This window comes from Pongo pygmaeus, chromosome 1, assembly GCF_028885625.2.
Source record: "Pongo pygmaeus isolate AG05252 chromosome 1, NHGRI_mPonPyg2-v2.0_pri, whole genome shotgun sequence".
Classification (NCBI taxonomy): domain Eukaryota; kingdom Metazoa; phylum Chordata; class Mammalia; order Primates; family Hominidae; genus Pongo; species Pongo pygmaeus.
Window position 1 is genome coordinate 212,448,315 of NC_072373.2, and position 20,833 is coordinate 212,469,147.

The following is a 20,833-nucleotide window of genomic DNA, read 5'->3' on the forward strand; positions in this document are numbered from 1 at the left end:
AACTGTATTAAGGCAGTAAGACTCTGGGCTCAATATGTTACTGCAGCAGGGCCTACCCTATCCTGACTGCTTACAATCTTCCATGGGCTCTTCTTGGTGAATCCCAAGTCTTGACCATGGCTCAGAGAGGCCACCCCCACCCCTCTCCAAAGACTCTCAGCCCTTCTCTCTGAGTTAATAGCTGAATGGCATGATGAATTTGTAGTGGTTGAGTAGAAAGTTCTGAGAAACCTCTACCACTGACATACATGTGACCTTGACTGATGTCAGCCTTGGCCATGTGACTTGCTTTGGCTAAAGGAGTGTTCATAGACATGACACAGGCAGAGGACTTAAACATGCTTGAATGGTTTGAATTTCTTCTTGAGCTTTGGTGATCTACCATAAGAGGATCAAATGTCAGGTAGTCACTTCTCCTTTAGTGTGGGCCCCAGACAAACACCCATGGAGCAAACCAACCCATGGAGGAGGCCTGAACCCAACCCACAGCTTGGAGTCCAGCCCAGTTGACCTGCTGCCTGAAGCACAGCTGCCCAGCTGAGCCCAGATTAGATCAGCTGAATCACTTCAACCTGAACATGAACATAACTACAAGTGCTTGTTGTTGCATGTCACTGAGGTTTGGGTTGGTTTGTTATGCAGCATTATTGTGTTAATAGCTGACTATTATACTTAGCCCTGAGGAATTTGGATTTCTCAAGTCTCTGGCCACATTCCACACCTGGATGCTGGGACTTGAGTGAGATAGTGAGCCCCATGTCCACTGTTCATTTGGGAAGAGCATGCCTTCCATCTCCCTTGCCATTCCCCTCTCAGTGCCTGTCCCAGTGCTGAATGCCAGGAGGAGGGGCCCAGTTGCTGCTACTGAACAGATAAAGAATGCACAGCCACAAACCAACGTGGGGAAAATTGTTCCGTTTGTTTTAATTAAACCGACTGAAGAAGCCAAGACACAGACGGAAAGAGACTAAGAACAAGACTGGAAATAGTTTAGAAAAGAAATGAAAACCGGTCGCGGAGATGTCAGTGCCTGATGGAGTGGCCGGGGCGGGTGCCTTCACGTCAGCTCCAGAATCACTGTCAGGGCGAGCACCAAGGTGAGCCGGGCGCCAGTGGGGCCAATGGAACCTGTGCCAAGAAGCAGGGAAAGGGTCAGAGACCGCAGACCCAACCCCGTTCCAGAACAGCAGAGCCTCCAGGTCCCCAGCAAAGACGCCGGATTTCAGCATCAGGACAAACTGGGTTTGAAGCCCAGCTCTGCCACCTGGCCACCTAACTGTCCATGATCTCCTCCCCTACACCTAGGCCTGCTGGGCTGCGGTCAGATTTCCTAGAGGCTATGAGGATGGTGCACTGAGGACCAAGAGTGGGAGCCTCCACTGTGAACTGTGAGATTGGCTTCATGTAGGGAGCGGGTGTGGCAGGCCTGGGAGCAGTGTCTGGGCCCCTTGGGGTGGTTCTCAGGCTAGAGCAGGTTGGGGGAATCCCAGGAAGGACAGTATAAAGGGCCTGCACTGAGACATCCATTGATGCTCCCAATCGCCCTATGGAGTGGTCCAGAGTCTCAGAACACAGCCCCACGGTCGAGGCTGGACACACCCTTCTGAGGTCAGGGCAGCCGAGCTCTGAGCTAAGAAAGCTAGAGATGCCATGGACTGTGAGACCGAGCTCTGAGCTAAGAGGACCAGAGATGCCATGGATGGTGAGATGGGGCAGAGTTGGCCCCGGAAATCTCAGCTGGCTGCTTTGGCAGGCTGAGTCCCTTTTTATTGCCTCAGTCCCCACCTCTGCCCACTTTGGACCCTGACTCTGCCCTACTAGAGGGCAAAGACCTGCCTAAGGTGTCAGGGAGTGGCAAGGGTATGCATATGGGAAGTTTGGGGGACCAGAGCTTTCTGGTGCCTCAAAAGCCACTCCCTTTTAAGCAAAAAATCCTGAGGGTGGAGACTTACCATTGGAGTCCTCTGTTCCTCTTGGGATATTTGGGTTTTCTGTTAGAAAGAAACAGAAAGAGAACCAAAGGGTGGATGGCATTCAGAGCTCAGGGAAGGAATGGCCCTTTACCCAGCACCTGCTGTGAGGTATCACATGCACTGTCTCAGTGCAGCCACACAACCTGCAGGGGAGCTGGATAGTATCAGCCCCATTTTGCAGATGGAGAAAGTGAGAGAGGTTAAGCAGTTTGCCTAAGGTTCTTTCTGAGTCCGAAGCTGACTTAGAGTTGTAACCACTGAGCAACACTGCCTCCCAGTGGGGCACCCTCTCAGGGCAAATTTAGGGGATTTAGGCCCAAAATTTTGGGCCCCTGCTGCTTCCTCCTCCTAGGGATACCTCCCACCCAGGACCTGCCCCTGTGGTTGTTCTCCCAGTCCCCAGTTGAGCGCGCCATACCAAACACGATGAGCCGGGTGTGCGTGTCGGTGGAGCCCAGTGGGTTCTGGGCAGTGCAGCGATACATGGAGCCATTGAGCTCGGCGGGAACCCGCTCCAGCACCAGCTCCTTCCCGTCGAACTCAGCGCTCCCATCCAGGAGGCGGCTCCCAACCCGCGTCCACGTGAACATGGGCTCCGGGAAGACTTCGTTCTGTTGGCCAGATCAGGGGAGAGTTGGGTCACATGAGGGCCCATTCTGCCAGAGCAGCAAGGGGTCAGGGGCATGCCTGGCCAGGGCTGGCACAGCATTCTCATCCAACGGGTTAGGAGTGGCTGCCCTGAACTCCAGGAGGAGAGGAGTCTGGGACTTAAGAGAATGTCTCATTGAAGAGCTAGGTTTACTCTGAGTTCTAGATGGTGTGAAACATGTATGCACCTCTTTGCCATTCCTCATGGGAGCCAATTCTCCCAATGACACATTGGGAAACAGAAACCCACTGGATGTGGCTGGGGATCGAGGGAAGGGTGTTAGAGAGGACCGCCAGGAATGCTGGTGCTGGGTCGGTGCCTCTACCACCTCCTACCACCCTCCCAGATGCTCAGAGAGAAGCTGACCTGAAACCCATGGACCAGAATCCTCACTGTGTCCCCTACCCGGGCTCTGCTGGGCGTCATCACAATTTTGGGTCCTTTGGGGGCAACTGTAGGGAGAGAAAGGCCAGATCAGAGAGAGTAAGGAAACGAGGGACAGGGTACATAGAAGAGAAAGTTCTAGTCTAGCAATCAACATCCTTGGGATCAGCTGCTTCTGTGAGAAGCTCAGTGTGCTCATTCGTTCTTTCATTCATTCACAGCTGCATTCATTCAGACATATTCCCTAAGCCCATGCAATGAATCAGATGCTCTCTAGGACCTGGGGAGTCAAGGGTGTATATAGCACACGATTCCTGCCCTTGGGGGGTTCACACATCAGTGGGGAAGAAAGACAAACAACAGGCAAGTACAAGCCAGTGCCATGAGGGACAAGATCAGAGAGGCCCAGTGGACAGTGGGGTCAGGGAGGGAAACTTACCTGGGGCACGTGCTACTAGGCTGCTGAGGGGGAGCAGCCTGCGCCAGCAGCCAGACTTGAGGTACCCCCAACTCCCACCCATGCTACCCCCTCGGGAGGTGCGTTTCTGGTGTCATCAGCCCCATTGTCCAGTTGAGTTAACTGGGCCTCAGAGAGTCATGAAGTGATTTGCCAAAGGTCACACCTTGGGGAGAGCCAAGATCAAAGTGCGGGTCTCCTACTCCTGAGTCAGTGCTCTTTCTAACAGGTTAATCTTCCCAGTGGGATTTTTCTAGAACCTCTGGGTAGAGGTGGACATGGTGTGGGAAGGAAGACCACCTCCTTCCTTGTGCCCAGCCTCCCTGCCTCTCTTCCTCACTTTCTTCTATCACCTCTTATTCAGTCCCTTTATATCTCTGAGCTTGAAAGCCAAGATACCCAAGGGCATGGCTATCCTCTGAACAACACCTGAGAATATCAGGGATGGAGGAGCCACTCGGGATCATTGGGCCTGTTCCCTTCATTTCAGCTGAGAAACAGAGCTCCATGGATAATGTAGAGGCTTACCCAAGGTCACTCACAGAGCCAGTTTCCTGACCCTGTCTCCAGCACTCTTTTCCCCAGATTCATTCATTCACTCACTCACTCAACAGTAATTATGGAGCCAGCCATTTGGAGCAGAGCTGAGGATATGGTGGTGAACAAGACCCAGTGCCTGCTGACATGGAGCTCCCACTTCAGTAGGGGTGAGTTCATAAGCAAACAAACACATACGCAAAACAGGATGAGAGTTACAGTGCTCCATGCAGATCACCAGACCAAGGGGAGGGGGCTCAGAATTGGTGGGTGACATCCTCAGATAGTGGTCAGGGTGCCTCTTCCAAGGAGGTGACATTTAAGCTGAGCTGTGAAGCTCACGAGGCATATTCCAGGCACAGGGAACAGCCAGGGCATGGGACAGAGGCAGGTCAGGGAGGGAAGGGGGTTGGAAGACAGATCCCATTGAGTTTCCAGGGCCAGAGGAAGGGGTGAGGGTTTTGTTTGGTACTCTATGCTTTGTGCTACTCTGTGTAAACATCTTCTAAGGGTGGAAAAGTTTTGTCCTGAGGCCCTGGGGCTGCCCTGGGATTACCCCCACCTTTCCTTGCTGGTCCCCGGACCTCTCTTTCTGACGCAAAGCTCTTAGAACGGAAATCAGAGCAGTTGGCAGATGTGGGTGGTCTCCCAGGCACTGCCAATTTCATTCTCTGAGAATGAAATCAAAGGACTATTAATTAAACCATGAGCAAGACATCTGAAATGCCACATGGGTCTAGGGAAGCATCCGTGGGAAGAGCAGGGCTTGCACCAGGGGGAGGGAATCGCTGGGAAGGGAAGGGCTGGTTCTACAGCTGCATCTGCCAGCCAGTCGTGTGGAAAGGCCACTGGCCTGGGATACCTGCGGCTGAGTTCTAATCTGTTCTTTGCACCCTTGGATGAGTGGCTCCCCTTCGCATTCCGAAGTGCACCATGGGAACAATGATACCCCTTGCCTAACACGCGGGGCCGTTAGGAACATCAGGCAGTGGCAGGTTTGATGGCTAACATTTGTTTAGCGAGTCCTAAGAGCCGGGACCTATGTGAAGTGCCATATGCATATGCATATGGCATATGATATTTAGCCTTCCAGCCTTTGAGATTGTCGCCATAAGGAAATGAAGGCTCAGGGAGCCCAGGTAAGTTTCTGGGTTTTAAAATGAACTCTCAAGTGCTGTAGACATCGATTTGCAGATGGGAAACCAGGCCTAGGGCAGTCTGGCCCTGGGTAATCTTGGCGGCTCTTTACGTTCTTCAGGTGCTGCTGCGGTGGCATTGTTGGCTGCAGCCAGGAGAGGGCGCTAAAGGGCATCCCGGTCCCGGAAAAGACTAGAGCCCTGGAGGGCAGGGGCAGACACCTTTCCCTTCTAGGTTAGATTCCTCACTGCCCTGCTTTCTAAAGGGCTTGCCTTACTCCTTCAGGCCTGGGCCTGGGCCTGCTGGTTCTACGGGAAGAAGGAACCAACCTTTCTCAGGTGTCAAACATGCGCTAGACTCCATTTTAGGCATTTTAGAACGGTCACACCATTCTGGTACTTATGAGGCAGGTTATCACGAAACCCATTGTGCGGGTCATAGAACTGGCCCTCCAGGGGGGCAGTGGCTTGTCCAAGGTCACACTATAGGAAGTACCAGTAACAAGACGTGATGGCACATAGGGCTTCAGAGGGAGGCTCAGAGCTCAGGGGTGGAGGTGGGGCAGAGATGGGTGCGTTCTTCCACCCAGGGCACCCCGGCTCCTGGGCTCCTGTGTGCATCTGATCCTGAGGGGCATAGAGGGTGGGCAGAAGAGGGGTCTGGTCCTCCCTCGCTGCTTTCAAGCTCTATCTTGGCAGCTGCCACTAGACAAGTGCGTTTGCAGCAGATGGTCCCTGACTCCCTCCTTTACTGCTGTGTTGAGATGTTGCTTCTGGAAGCCAAGCCAGCTGCTGTCAGCCTCCTCACTTCTTCCACCCTCAGGCTCCTGACACTCAGAGCCTGGCCCATTAGCAGCTCCAGACAATCGAAACCTGGCCCCACTTGCCTGCTTCTAGACCACAACGGCTGAGAGTGCCCGAAAGGAATGCTGTTAGTCTCCGGACTTTCCTGCCTCTCAAGCCCTGGACATAGAGAAAGAGCAGGAGTCCAGAGACCCAGGATTGACACCTAGCCCTCTACTTTCTGGCTGCATGACTTGGATGAGTCATTTCAACTTGTTGGGCTTCAGTTTTCTAACTTGTAAATGGGGAGAATAGGCTACCACCCTGCTTGAGGAAATACTCTGAAAATGACAATGGAGGAGGGAGATAAGACTGCAATGTGAAATGTAAAGTGGTGTCTATCTGCTCAGGGAATGAAAAAGATCCTGGACATATAAGTTGCCTTCCTTACCTCTCCTGAGCATCCTGATGCAAGGATAGTACTGTGGAATCTCAAGGAAAAGCTCCTCTAGGTTTCCCCTAGGAATTCTGGATGCTTTCTAAGACACTCACTCACCCATTCACCCACTCATCCATCCATCCATCCATCCATCCAAATATCCATCCATCCAAACATCCATCTATTCATCCATCCCTCCAAACATCTACCTAACATCCATTCTTCCATCCATCCAAACATCCATCTATTCATCCATCCCTCCAAACATCTGTCCAAACATCCATTCATCCATCCATCCAAACATTCATCCGTCTAAACACTCATCCATCCATCCATCCATCCACCATCCAAACATCCATCCATCCAACCATCCATCCATCCATCCAAACATCCATCCATTCATCCATCCCTCCAAACATCCATCCAAATATCCATCCATCCATCAAAACATCCATCCATCCATCCATCCATCCATCCAAGAATTCATTTTATTCATTCATCTATTCAAACATCTAACAATCCATCCACATGCCTACCCATAAACCTACCAATTTGCTTACCCATCAATTTATTCATTTGCTCTATCCATCTAATTCTTTATTGTACACCTAATTTGTGGTGGTCACTATCCCCGGTCACTGTTGGGGATACTATGATGAATAATAACAGTAGCTTATATTTCCTGAATATTTCCTCTGCCTGTCAGTATAAGCACTTTGTATGCACTGCCTTACTTAATCTTCTCAACAACCTAGAAAAGCATTAATTAATTATTAAACAGTTGTTTATTAAGAACTATGTTGGGGTTGTTCTGAGCCCTGTACTCTGTGAACTAGACAGATAAAGACCCTGCCCACGTGCCATTTAAATTCTAGAGGGTGATGGGAATGCCCAGAGTTTGATTGGGGTGGTGGTTACACCAGCATTCACATTTATTAAAATCTGTCAAATTGTGCACTGAAGGACTTGCATTTCCCAATATGTAAATTTTATCACAGTTAAAAAATATATGAAGAATGAATTTTTCAAGCCAGTTCACCTGACTGCCATTACATCTAAAAACAAATCTCAATTCCTACCTTGTGGGCGATTCAGACAATAAGCAAATATAGAATATACTTGTAGGTGGAAATGAGTTATGTAAGAAAACAAAGCAAGAGAAGGGGTGGAAGGAAGCAGGAGGAAGAGGCTGCTTTAGATAGAGTGTTCAAGGAAGGACCCTCTGAGTAGAGGACTTGAGCAGAGGCCTCTTTCCAGTCAATTTCCATTCTTCATAGGCCAACACTGTTCCCATTTCTGTCAATGGATATTTATTTTTTTGTTCTAGAATTTCATATAAATGGACTCATACAGTGAGTATTCTGTCATCTGGCTTCTTTTGATCAACATTTTTTTTTTGAAATGGAGTCTTACTCTATCGCCTAGGCTGGAGTGCAGTGGCGCGATCTCAGCTCACTGCAACCTCCACCTCCCAGGTTCAAGGGATTCTCTTGCCTCAGCCTCCCAAGTAGTTGGGCCTACAGGCATGAGCTACCATACCCAGCTAATTTTTGTATTTTCAGTAGAGCAGAGGTTTCACCATGTTGGCCAGGCTGGTCTCAAACTCCTGGCCTCAAGTGATCCACCTGCCTCGGCCTCCGAAAGTTCTGAGATTGCAAGTGTGAGCCACCGTGCCCAGCCTGATCAACATGTTTTTGAGCTCCATCCATGCTAATGCAGGTATCATGAGTTCATTCATTTGTATTGATAAAAACTATTTTGTTATATGAATATACTAAAAATTTGTTAATTCATTTTTCTAATTATGGACATTTAGATTATTTACAGTTCTGTTGTTGTTACTGTTGTCATGAATAAAGCTGCTGTGGACATATGTTTTCATTTCTCTTGGGTAAATACCTAGGAGTGAAATTGTTGGGTCATAAGAGCAGAAATGTTTTTATCTTTGTAAGAAACTGCCAGTTTTTCAAAGTAGTAGTACCATTTTATTCTCTAGGCAGCAAAGCATGAGAATTCTGGTTGTTCTACATTCTTGTCAACATCTGGTATTGTCAGTTTTTAAAATTTTAGCCAGTATAATAGATGTGAAATTGTGTCTCATTGAGGTTGGAATATTCATTTCTCTAATAACTAATAATGTAGTGTACGTTTCTACATGTTAATTAGCCATTTGTATATTTTCATTTTTAAAAAATTGGGTAGTCTTACATTATTGATTTGTCATAGTTCTTTATATATTCTGGTTACAAATGCTTTGTCAGATATATGTATTGAGAGTATTTTCTCTCATTCTATAGTTTGCCTTTCAATTTTCTCGAGGATATCTTTGTAAGAGCAGAAGATTTAATTTTTGATTAAGTCCAATTTACCAAATTTCAATTTATCATTTAGTGTTTATTTAGTTTTTATTTTGTGACCACTTTAAGAAACCTTTGCTACACCAATATCACAAAGGCTACGTTTTGTTCTAGAGGCTTCACGATGCTGACTTTTACATTTAAATCTATGATTCATTTCAAATTAATTTTTGTGTGTGTGTGAGGTAGGGGCCCAGGTTCAATTTTTCCTTATGCCTATTCATTTGTTTCAGGGTCATTTGTTAAGAGAACTTCTCTTTCCTGATTGAACAGCCTTGGGGGTCTTTGGCAAAAATCAATGAACTCTGTGTATGTGGGTCTATTTCTGGACTCTATCCTGTTTTATCAATCTATTTGTCTACAACAGGAAGGTTTTGGGCGGGTGTCATGATCTGATTTATATTTTAAGTAGATCAATCGGGGTGGGAAATAGGATAGGGTGAAAGCAGAAGCAGAACAACCAGTTTGAAGGCTACTCTAATAACCCAGGCTTGAACTGATGGTGCTTGGGTTGGGTATTCGGAAAGGAGACCATGAGGAGTGGCAGATTTGGGATATATTCTGAAGTGGAGCTGCCAGGGCTTAATGATGGTTTGCATGTGGATAGGAGGAAAGAGTGGAAAAGGTGAGGGGCTGCAAGGCTTCTGGTTTGATCAGTGGGAAGGACATGGTTGCCATTTAGTGAGATGGGTGCCAGAACGCTCAGGCATCTGTGGTCCAGATCACAAGAAAGGTACAAATCTGGTGAGACAAGAACTCAGAAGGGGCACAAACAGCTCGAAGGGTTGGGGGAGGGTCAGAGAAGTCTTCCCGGAGGGGTGGCATTTCAGCTGGGGAGGGCATCCCTGCAAGGGAAGAGGAGGAGCGAAGGCTCATTGCAGGGAGACACGCCCCACCCTCATTGGCCTGATCTTCAAAATCCTTGTTGAATGATTGGATTTTGTGCTCTGAGGTCATCTAACCCATCCCACTGTCTCACCCAGAGTGCAGGGTGCCCTGATGGTGCAAGGTGCATACATTCACGACCCTTTGGCTCATGGCACACTCCACTGGTCACACCCCCTGGCTCAGTGATGCCTCACCACAGCCCTGACAGGTGGGCTGTAGAGCACAGTGGTTAAGAACGTGGGCTCTGGGGCCAGACAGCCTTGGCTGGCTGACCTAAGAAAGGTTACTCTAAACCCGAGTCCCTCACCTCTCAGATGGGAATAATATGATAGCAACTCTCAGCAGCCTCACAGGTTCACTGCAGGTTTAAAGGAGACCTGGTGAGGAAAGCATCTTGCAGAGAGCCTGGCTCTGAGTAGGTGCTCAAAACATTTGTGCAGTTACTATTCTCCCCCTTCATCAGGTCAGAAAACTGAGACTCAGAGAGGTTAAGAAGTCTGAGTTCTCACTCAGCAGTCGAGGGAGGCTCGGAAGTCAGCCCAGGTGTCTCTTTACTCACCCACCCAATTAGGGCCCTTCATCTTGGTGGCCCTGCTGTGTCCCCCATGCCCCAAATCCCCCGGTGTGTGCAGACCTGCCTGTCCAGGCCCACTGCTTATGAGTGGGCCCTTCTTTCCCTTGCTCTGATGATGGGGAGTGGGGGTGCCCACAGAGGCAGCTCCAGTTAAGGGAGTGCCTGGGATCCAGGACAGAGCAGGAAAGTGCTTAAATGTGGTTTGGGGTGCTGTTGACAGGGGTCACACAGGCCAGCAGGGGCACGCCCCCTCCCATCACTAGGAGATGTCAGCTACAAGCTCACTTTTCACCAGCTGCCTTGAAGTCTGTATCTGGCCTTTCGTCTTTCTCGTCCTTATTCTTGGTGGGGTGGGGCAAGGGTGCCACCCTGCTGGAAGCCAGAGCTTCCACAAGAGGGGCAGGAGGGGGCTTTCATAAATGAAGCAACCAGGTGAAGGGTGGAGGCTGCTCTGTCGGGGGAGGAAGAGGCCGTGGAAAGATGGAGGGTCCAGACAGAGGAGTGAAGGGCTGGCAAGGTGGGAGGACCAAGAGAGGGGTCGGAGCAGGCTCTGGGTTGAGAAGATCCCAGCACTTAGCACAGGGCCTGGCCTTAAGTGATGCTTGTAATATCTTCCCCCTCCCTTTTTTTTGAGATGAAGTCTCACTCTGTCACCTAGGCTGGAGTGCAGTGGTGCAATCTCGGTTCACTGCAGCCTCTGCCTCCTGGGTTCAAGTGATTCTCCTGTCTCAGCCTCCTGAGTAGCTGGGATTATAGGCACACACCACCAATCCCGGCTAATTTTTGTATTATTATTTTTTTTTTTTAGTAGAGATGGGGTTTCACCACGTTAGCCAGGCTAGTCTTGAACTCCTGACCTCATGATCCACCCGCCTTGGCCTCCCAAAGTGTTAGGATTACAGGCGTGAGCCACTGTGCCTGGCCCTGCTTGTGATATTTTTATGGAATGATGAACAAAGAGTACCCAGGAAGTGGGCACCTATGACAGAGGGACGCCGTGACGAGGCAGAGTGAGAGGCTTAGAGCAGACTCTGGAGCCTTTGAATTCTCCCCCACTCACCTAGGGCAACTTAACCTCCCTGAGCCTCAGCTTCCTCCTCTGTGATATGGGATAATAATGGTGCCCATCTCACTGGGTTAATATAAGAGAAGCCACAGCCTGTGGCATATAGTAGGTGCTCACTAAATGTTAGCCTTTATTGTTAGTTTCTGTATGGGCAGGTGGCCTGTGAAAATCAAAGGGCTGCTGGGTGCGGTGGCTCACACCTGTAACCCCAGCACTTTAGAGGCTGAGGCAGGTGGATCACCTGAGGTTGGGAGTTTGAGACCAGCCTAGCCAATATGGTGAAACCCCGTCTCTATTAAAAATACAAAAAAAAAAATAGCCAGATGTGGTGATAGGCACCTGTAATATCAGCTACTTGAGAGACTGAGGCAGGAGAATCGCTTGAACCTCGGAGGCTGAGGTTGCAGTGAGCCGAGATCACCCACTGCACTCCAGCCTGGGTGCGACAGAGCTAGACTCCGTCAAAAAAAAAAAAAAAAGAAAGAAAAAAGAGAGAAAATCAAAGGGCCATTGTAATGGGTCTTCAGGGAACCAGTCCCATAACCAGTCTTGGGGCTGGTGAGTTCAGTGGTTGGCATGGTAGTGAGTGAAGAAGGCACCAATAAACTTGGCTTGAAATTTCAACGCTGCTACATACAAAGTTAATGACTTGGCAAAGGACTCTACCAACTTGAGCCTCAGTTTTGCTCATACGTAAAATGGGACTACACAGCCAACTTGTGCTTGTGAGAATTGGATGAGAATCCTTGCAGATGTTCCTGGCACATAGTACATACTATCCATACAAGAAATCCTTTTCTTTGGTATTTGATACTGAGGAGGTGTTGGGTTTTCTGGTGGTCCAGCTGAAACAGAAGCTCTCTAGAACACCTGACACAAGCTGCAGCCCCAATTCTTGTCAGTTACTGCTCTCAGTCATGAGGGGCCTGGGTTAGAGGCTGTGGACTGCTCCAGGCAGCCCCTGAACACTACAGGAGTTTTGGAGTATGAGCCCAGGCATCTTGGACTCAGGGAGGAGCTGCTGGGGGCTGAAGATCAAGGTTCAAAGGACATAGGGGAAAGGACAAGTACAGGTCATCGTGCCCATCCCCTGCCCTTGCCCACCCAGTCCATACAAACAACTGGAGATGAGTCTTGTATATTTCCAGCAGTGAAGATTCCACATCTCCCCTTTCCCTGCCCTGAGTCAGCAGGGAGGAGAAGTATAAGGGGAAGGGAGTGAGTTACTGGGCAACAGCTTTGGGGATCCCTGGGTTGGTGCTCTGTGGGGAGAGGAGCAGATCATGGACAGGGATTGGGTTCTTGGGCTGAGCTGGCTCTGGGCAGCCAGTGTCCTCTTTGCCTGCCTCCCACATACCCACAGATGACAGGGTTTTCATTGTACTTAAAAGTGTAAGACGGAGTGATATTCTTCCACGTCCTATGTGTTCCTGACCCCAACCTGGCAAAACTTCCTATAACTTTCAGAATTCCTGAACCTGATCCAGCAAGCCTGCAACCTCCCAGGTTCGCAACCCTTATGCAGCAACTGTCCTCTGAGCCCACTGGGCTCATATGCAATCCAGAAAATCTCCCTGTCACCTCCCATGTTCCCACCTGTGATGTAGAAAACTCCCCTGAGCATGCCATGACCTCGAGGTTCCTCTCCTTGACCTGACAAATGTCCCCTGATCTCTTGTGTTACTGAGGCTGACTGGAAAAATCTTGGCCTCCCCGGTCTTCACACTGACCTTTTATGCTTCTGACTTGACTCAGCAACCTTCCTGAAGAAATCCGACTCTTGTGTATTCTTTATTTACCCAGCAAACGTCCTGGTTCCACTTTTGACCTAGAAAACCTCCCCTGTTTTTAACACCAATCCAGCATATTTCTCTGACTTTCCATCTTTTTTATCTGGACTGTGCAAACTCCCTGACCTCTCATATTGCTGACCCAGCCCAGCGACTCCCTTGCTCTTCCCCAACCTCTCATGTTCCTGACCCAACCCAGCAAATCTCCTCAATCTCTTGTTTCTGACCCTTCCAGAAGACCTCCCAGACCTCCCACGTTCCTGACCTAATCCAGCAACTCTGCTGACCTCCCCTGATCTCCTGTGTCCCTGACCCTATCCAGCAAACTTTTCTGACCTCTCATGTTCTTGGCTCAACCCAGCAAATTACCTTGGCCTGTGGGCACCTCCTATCTTCTCCAATCCAGCTCAGCAAACCTCGCTAAGAACCTGACTCTACCATTTGTGCTCATCCTGACTCCAGTTTTCTCCATCTCCTCCCCTTCTCCATGGCTGTCCTCAGCCCAGAAACCCTATTCCAAGGCTCTCACCACACCCAGGTCTGCAAGGGCTCTACAGAAGGGCCCCCACCAAGTCTTACCCAGTGTGACCTCTGCCTGCATGGGCATCGACAGAGCTGGGTGCTTGACCTCGCAGCTGAAGAGGGCCTCGTTGTCGATCTGTGGGTTGAGGGTCCAGGTGAGCAGGGCACGTACTTCCACAGTGCCGTCGCTGCTCGGGGTGCGGCTGTGGCGCAGGAAGTAGGTGGGCTCGGCGCTGTGGACCCAGCGAGGGAACTCACGGCTCACGACCGTCTCTGGTATGTTCTCTGTGGTTGGCTGGAGGAGGATGTTGGGATCTGGGGTCAGGCCATGGGAGGGGCGCTCCGTGTAGGGTCGCCCACCCCGGTTCTCGGCGTCCAGGAGGGACAGTGACTTCTGCATCTTGGTGTCATCCAGGTCACGGTGCAGAAGGCTGCGGAAGGGCCTGCTGTCCTGGAGGGGGCCGGAGCTCGCAGCTGGTGGCTCTGATAGGGGCACTGCGTCGATTGGTTCCCCATCTCGTTTGAAATAAACCTGCCATTGCAAGGAGGGTGTGGAAAAATGATTTTGTACTACTAACTTCAACCTCCCAATGGGCTCTCCGATGAACTGGGCACAGGATGCCAGCTATTCCAGAGCGTAGTAGTCTAGACAGTAGCCCTCACCCCACTCCTTTCCCTTCAGCACCCCCAAGAACTATGAGCCAGTGTGGTACAATGGGAACACATGCAGGCCCGTGGGGCAGAGGCTTAGCCCAATCCCATTATTTACCAACTGGTGAGGTTTTTTGAGCCTCAGTTTCCTCAGTTGTCAAGAGAAGAATAAGACACCTGCTTCATGGGGCTGTTGGATGCGCCAGTGGAACCACGTGGGAAACGGGGACTTTGGCCTACACCGTGGCAGCCACTTGGGGTCCAAGGGTGTGGTCCATGCCCACTCAGGGAGGGCATGGGGATGAGGGAAAAATGGAAGGCACCAGAGATTAAGTGAGACGTTGGGAGAGGATGAGGGAAGAAAGAATCTCTGTGCGTGTGCGTTTTGGAGATGGAAGGCAGAAAACAGGTGCACGTGTGGGAGGAAGCTAGGTGCGGGGATGAGGTGAGAGCAAACATCTCCTCACTTTCTCTGCTAATGGGGAACTCAAGTTTCGTGAGGCAGCATTTAATTTAATTTGCTGTCTTTTTGTTTTGGTACATGTGCCCAGAGGCCTGAGGGGATTGGGAGTATTTTTAATAAATCAGATAAATAAATCGATAGGGGGGCGGGAGAGGGAAGAATGGGATGCAGCTCTCTGGGACACAGGTGGGGGAGCGGAAGGAAAGTGTGTGGAGGGAGGGGCTGCAGGGGGGTGAAGGAGGTGGGAGGGGATGGGGGTATGAAATGTAGGATTTTTGTCGGAGTTTGTAACGCCAACAAAGAATCTCTTATGCACATGATAGCCTGCGTTGGTTTCTTTTCCCCCATTTATTTTCTTCTTTTCTTTTTTCTTTTTGAAAAGTGCTTTAAATGCAGATTTGTAATTTATATCAAAGAATTACTTTAAAGTTCTGATGTCTCAGGCAAACATAAGATGCCTGGGATCTGGGGAGATGAGGTTCTTTTGCATATCTATATCTGAATATTTTATTGCCGTGTCGCAAATGTCGGGGCAGGCAGACAGGCTGGGTGGGAGGGGTCTTCATGCAGCCCCTGGGCTGTGAAAAGCCTTTCTTTGTGCCTTTCAGGAAAGAACTTTTTCTTTGTGAGAAAAAAACAGCTTTCCTGATTTTAGGGAGAATGGACCTCTCTGTGGCCTCCAAAGGGGAAAATCTGGGGCCATGTCCTGCTTTCAGCAACTGGCTTTGAAGCTACCTTTTTGGGTCAACTTCCCAGGGACTGAGGCTTGTCTCTGTTCCCCTGCCCACAATCCCACCTGTGTCTCTGCACCTCTGCCCACCACCCCACCTGTGTCTCTACTCCTCTGCCCACCACCCCACCTGTGTCTCTACTCCTCTGCCCACCACCCCACCTGTGTCTCTGTGCCCTTGACCATAATCCCACCTGTGTCTCTGCACCTCTACCCACCACCCCACCTGTGTCTCTGCACCTCTACCCACCACCCCACCTGTGTCTCTGCACCTCTGTCCACTACCCCACCTGTGCCTCTGCATCCCTGCCCACTGCCTCACCTGTATCTCTGCATCCCTGTGCCCTTGCCGGCTGTCCCACCTGTGTCTCTGTGCACCTGCTTACCGCCCTGTCCTGGACCTCTACAGACCCATTTACCACGCTGCCCCAGGTCCCAAGGCAGGGCTGGCCTAGATTCCCAAGGCCGCACCATTGGACCATGCCTGGGAGATAACTGGGTCTGGAATGAGGGGAACCATTTGGCTCCCGTCTTGAACTGTAATCCTATGTACCCATTGCTCTAGCTCCACACCTTGCTAAATCCTAGTACTGTATGAAACTCATAGGATCAAGACCCAAAGTATTATAAAATGTCAAAATTGAAAGGGTACGTAGCCCGAAGTTTCTCCAAACGGGTTTCATGGAAGCCTACGGGTTCTAAAGAGGTGCTTCAGGTGCAATGAGAGTGACTTGGCCTCTCTTCACTTTTAAATGTCATATATATGAGGCTTCCCTGTATATCATTTAGACCAAAAGGGTCCTGATGCTACCAAAAAAGCTGAAAAACAAATACTGTCCAGCCCCCTAAACTTCCTTGCAGAAACAGAGGCAGAAGTGGGGAGGGGGCATTCCCTGCTCATGGTTGTTCAGTGAGTACAGCAGGGCCAGGACCCCAGCTCTGTGGACGCTGCACCTCCTACCCCACCCGCTTCAAGAGGTCATAAAAAATTCATGAACTGCACTGACAAATATCAAAGAAACTACGTTGGGTCTAATAAGTTGGTCAAAAAGGAATTTCGTCTCTCTTCCCTCCCTTTCTCCCTTCTTTCTCTCCCTTCCATCCTGTCCCTCCTTTCAGATGGGCTTCCTGCCGATCGCGTGGGCTCCTGGGAATGCCAGTGAACCTGGAGCTTGAGACATGGACTTGAGACCCAGCTCTGTCAGGAGTGCCATGGTGACTTGGGACAAGCCCCTTTTCCTCTCAGGGCCTCCTTTCATTTTTCTCCGTGGGACTCAATAACTGGGGTCAGGCATGCTGTGTCCTGGGCTCCCCGAAAGGCTGCTCCTGCTGTGAAGTTCTAGGACTCTGTCTCCAGGAGGAGTGGGGGTTCTCAGCATGGGGAGACGGGTAGCAACAGGGGCACATGGATGCCTGGGCCAGTCCAATGGGTAAATGGGATCAGACCAAGGCAGATGGGGACAGAGTCAGCCCTGGCCAACCACTCCCTTTCCAGGTACAGTAGAGACACCTGCAGCTGGACCAGCCTCGAAGCAGGGTAGTCTGGCAGATAGGAAGGAGCTGGGCACTCCAGGGGTACTCACCATGGGCGCTGGTTTTCCTCCAGACACGATGCAGACCAGCGTGAAGTTCTGGGCTTGGTAGCGGCTGAAGGGGGCTGGTGTGTCAGCAGTCACCACTTCAATGGAGGTGGGAGGAGCTGCCCCAAAAGGAAGCACAGGAAGACAAGGGCTCAACTGGGAGATTCAGGAAGAGTTCACTGATGACCTAAGATGGGCCAGGTCCACGCTGGGTGCCGGGGGTGGGGGAGGGCAGGTGTTGCCAAACTTCAGGGGGTGCCGTTGGCATCCACTACAGTGAGGAAGACGTTCTTGCTGGGAATATAGACAAGAGCCCTCCCCTCCTGGAGCTTACAGTTTAGTGTAGAAGACACACAGGAATCAAGAGATGGCACAGATCAAAGCGTGAAGTGCATCAGATCCTCGGAGGCATCAGTGTGTTGAAGGGACTCTGCCCAAGCCTGGGAGTTCCAGGCAGACGCTACTGAAGCAGCCACATTGCTGCTGTGATCTGAGGTCACAAGAGTGGGTGGGAGACAGCGTGGCAGGTAGAAGGAGCTTTGAGTTTTAACACCTTGAGTTTTAACAAGCCCTGAGATTCCCAGCCTCTCAAGTAGCTGGGACCACAGGTGTGTGCCACCATGCCTGGATTATTTTTGTGCCAGGGCCCGGCAGTAGGTTGGCCAGGAGACAGTGGGGCAGGCCAGGGGGAATGTGGTGCCCAGCGGGGCTGGGCATATGGGCAGGGCACAGAGCATGTGGCGTGCTGTCAGGGGGATTATGACTTGAACTGGCATGCTGGAGCAGATTGTGACAATTTCAGGAATTTTATGAACCAGCGGTTAACTGTTTCTAACTTGTCACAGTGAGTATCTTCACATTACAAAAAACAGCAACTGCTATACTGTGGGGCCTTTCCCCCCCTTCCTCTGCCCTATCCCCCAGAGGGCTGATTTGTCTTTAAAGCATAGGTTATGGGTTTTTCTTCTTTATCCTGAGAGCAATGGGGAGCCACGGAAGGTTTTTAGTGAGAGCAGTGACATCGTCTGACTTGCATTTGGAAGAGACTGAAAACAGAGCGGGAATGTCAGCTAGGGAGGATGGTACCGTACACTCAGATGGGGCAGCTGGACAGCTATCTGTGGCCAGGAGTCTTTCCTTCCGTCCTTTCTGGAAGTTGGCTTATTTTTGTTGGCCAGCCCTCCCACCCACTCAACCTCTCTTCTCTCCTCACCCACTGCCCCTGGCTGGTTTGTCAAAACCCTTGCTCCCAGACACCGCGGGGCATTGCAAAGGGCAGGGACTGGGCCATCAGGCACACTTGGGTCTGAATCCCAGCTCGGTCACCACCACCTCCACGTGCTTGGGCAAGTCACTAAAACTGTGAGCCTCAGTCCCCCAATTTGCTAAATGGGAATAATATTAATACTTGGCAGACATTTTTGCAGGACAAAACCAGCTAATGCATATGAAAAGGCTTAGCATATGGTAGGAATTTGCTATTATTGTGATTTCTGCTATTATTTCCCTAACCTCCTCATAATCAGCAGGACAGGAGCCAGAATCTTAGAGCCTCGCTTGGGAAAAGCTGTCAATTCTGATTTACCCAGCCTTGGGCCATGCGCAGGGAGGGAAGCAGAGAAAATAAAGAGGTATGGGCCTTTCCTTCCTGCAGGGGGTTTTCACTCTAGTTAAGTTTAATTAAATTCGACAAACATTTCCTGACACCTACTAGGTGCCGGGAATGATGCCAGGTGCTGCCAGGAGGTGTCCAATGATGAAACAGGTGAAGCATTGCAAAGTTCGCAGTCGGGTGGGGGCGACAGACACATGGGCAACTCTATTTCAAGGTCTAGTGAAATGAAATCAGGTATGAGTCATTCATTCATTCAGGGAGCCAACCCATGCAGTCAGCAAGAGAAGCAGAGCACACAGAAAACAATGCGAGAACAATAGATGGAGAATTGTAATTAAGCGTAAGATCGCATAAAACAGATGGCAAGTGGGATAGGAATTCCGAGAAGTGAAAAATACACCAGAACACGTCAATTACCTAGAAACTGCAGATTCTGCAATCTAACCTTTCCAAAACTCAATCGAAAACCTGGATCCCACACGAGAACCCACAATGGCTAACTCTTAGGAATCAGGACCTGTTCTGAGTTCTTAACATGTGTGCATTCTTTCTGTCTTCACCATCAGTCTACAAGCTGGGTTTATTTATTCCCATTTTACAGATGGGGAAACTTAAGAGGTGAAGCAACTTGCTCAGACTCACTCACAGTGCCAGTATGAGGAAGAGCCAGGATTTGAACTCAGGCAGTCTGACTCCAGAGCCCAGCCTCTGACATGAAGCTGAGCCACCTCGACCTTTGGGAAGAAAAAGGGAGCTTATATCTATGGGTGCCTTTAGATGTAAGTACACATTTGAACCACCAGGAACATTCACTTACCTTCCATGGATGCCTTATAATCCAATTCCATCAGGAAATGATGCTGTGGGTGGCTCTAGTTACTCATTTACCCCAAAGATCAGTGACCTCTGCAGTTAGAGTGTAGCATAAAACTCTGGCATGGCTCGTGATGGCAGGTGAATAGGTATCAGGATACACTCCAAGAATTCTAGAGGCTCAGAACCAGGCAGGCAACTCCTTTAAAGTCACTCATTCATTCTTTCTTATCTTCACTGAGCAGAGATCAGACACCTAGAACCTTCCTGAGAGGAGAGGATTGCCTTCCTTCCTTCCTTCCTTCCTTCCTTCTTTCCTTCCTTCCTTCCTTCCTTCCCTTCCTTCCTTCCTTCCCTTCCTTCCTTCCCTTCCCTTCCTTCCTTCCTTTCTTTCTCTCTCTCTCTCTCTCCTTTCTTTTTCTCTTTCTCTCTCTCTCTTTCTTTCTTTCCTTTTTCTTTTTTTTTTTGTGTGTTTTTTGAGGCAGGGTCTCACTCTGTTACCCAGGCTGGAGTGAAGTGGCACAATCATGGCTCGTGGCAGCCTTGACCTCCTGGGCTCAAGTGATCAATTGTCCTGCCTCAGCCTCTCAAGTAGCTGGGACCACAGGTGTGTGCCACCACGCCTGTTTTTGTTTGTTTGTTTGTTTGTTTTTTTATGTTTTGTAGAGTTAGGGTCTTGCTATATTGTCCAAGCTGGTCTTGAATTCCTGGCCTCAAGCAATCCTCCCAACTTAGCCTCCCAAAGTGTTGGGATTACAGGTATGAGCCACTATGCCTGGCTTCTTAGAGGCTTGCTTTGAAGAGTAAATGTGATGGCATATGTAAGTTAACTGCAATGCAGGGTAGCAATTTTAATTATTTCTATGACTATAAATAAGGGAGGTAGTATAGGACAATGTCTAAGGAGGTGGGCTCTAGATCAGACTAGCCAGATTTCAAAGATCAGCTGTACCACTTACTGGCTGTGTGAACTTGGGCAAGTTACTTAACCTCTCTGAGCCTGGTTTCCTCATCTGAAAAATGGAATTATAAGGTACTTGTGAAGATTCAGTAATGTAGTGCCTGCAAAGTGTTTTGAAAGTGCACCCAATACATATTAGCTGTGCTTATTGTCAGTGTGATTTACGAACATTCTTATTTGAGCCTCCTTGCTAAAGACTGGGAGAATAAAACATTGTCGTACCTTTGGGGCATTCACAGTTTAGTGAGGAGATCAGAAAATGCCCTAGATTTGGGCTGTCCCATAGAGCAGCCACTCACCCCATGTGGCTGGGGAGCACCTGAAATGTGGTTTGTTCAAGTTCACATGTGCTGTAAGTGTAAAACTGAAGTCTTAATTTTTTAAAGAAGAGCATAAGATATATTGATAACATATTGACATGATAATATTTTGGATATATTGGGTTTAATAAATATATTACTAGAA

The 20,833-nt window shown here is 49.6% G+C and overlaps 1 protein-coding gene across 4 annotated transcripts in view; it reads right to left on the minus strand.

Moving 5' to 3' along the window:
• Positions 1-905: 905 nt before the first annotated feature.
• Positions 906-20,833, minus strand: part of IGSF21 (immunoglobin superfamily member 21) — a 274,351-nt gene continuing 254,423 nt past the window's right edge. For all 4 annotated transcript variants that reach the window (XM_054450753.2, XM_054450763.1, XM_054450785.1 and 1 more), the window contains exons 5-10: positions 16,983-17,098; positions 13,613-14,087; positions 2,989-3,074; positions 2,392-2,584; positions 1,953-1,991; positions 906-1,128 (exon numbers count right to left, since the gene is read on the minus strand). In XM_054450753.2, the coding sequence (XP_054306728.1) occupies positions 1,058-1,128; positions 1,953-1,991; positions 2,392-2,584; positions 2,989-3,074; positions 13,613-14,087; positions 16,983-17,098 (980 nt within the window). In that variant the 3' untranslated portion in view covers positions 906-1,057. The remainder of the gene's footprint in view (positions 1,129-1,952; positions 1,992-2,391; positions 2,585-2,988; positions 3,075-13,612; positions 14,088-16,982; positions 17,099-20,833) is intronic.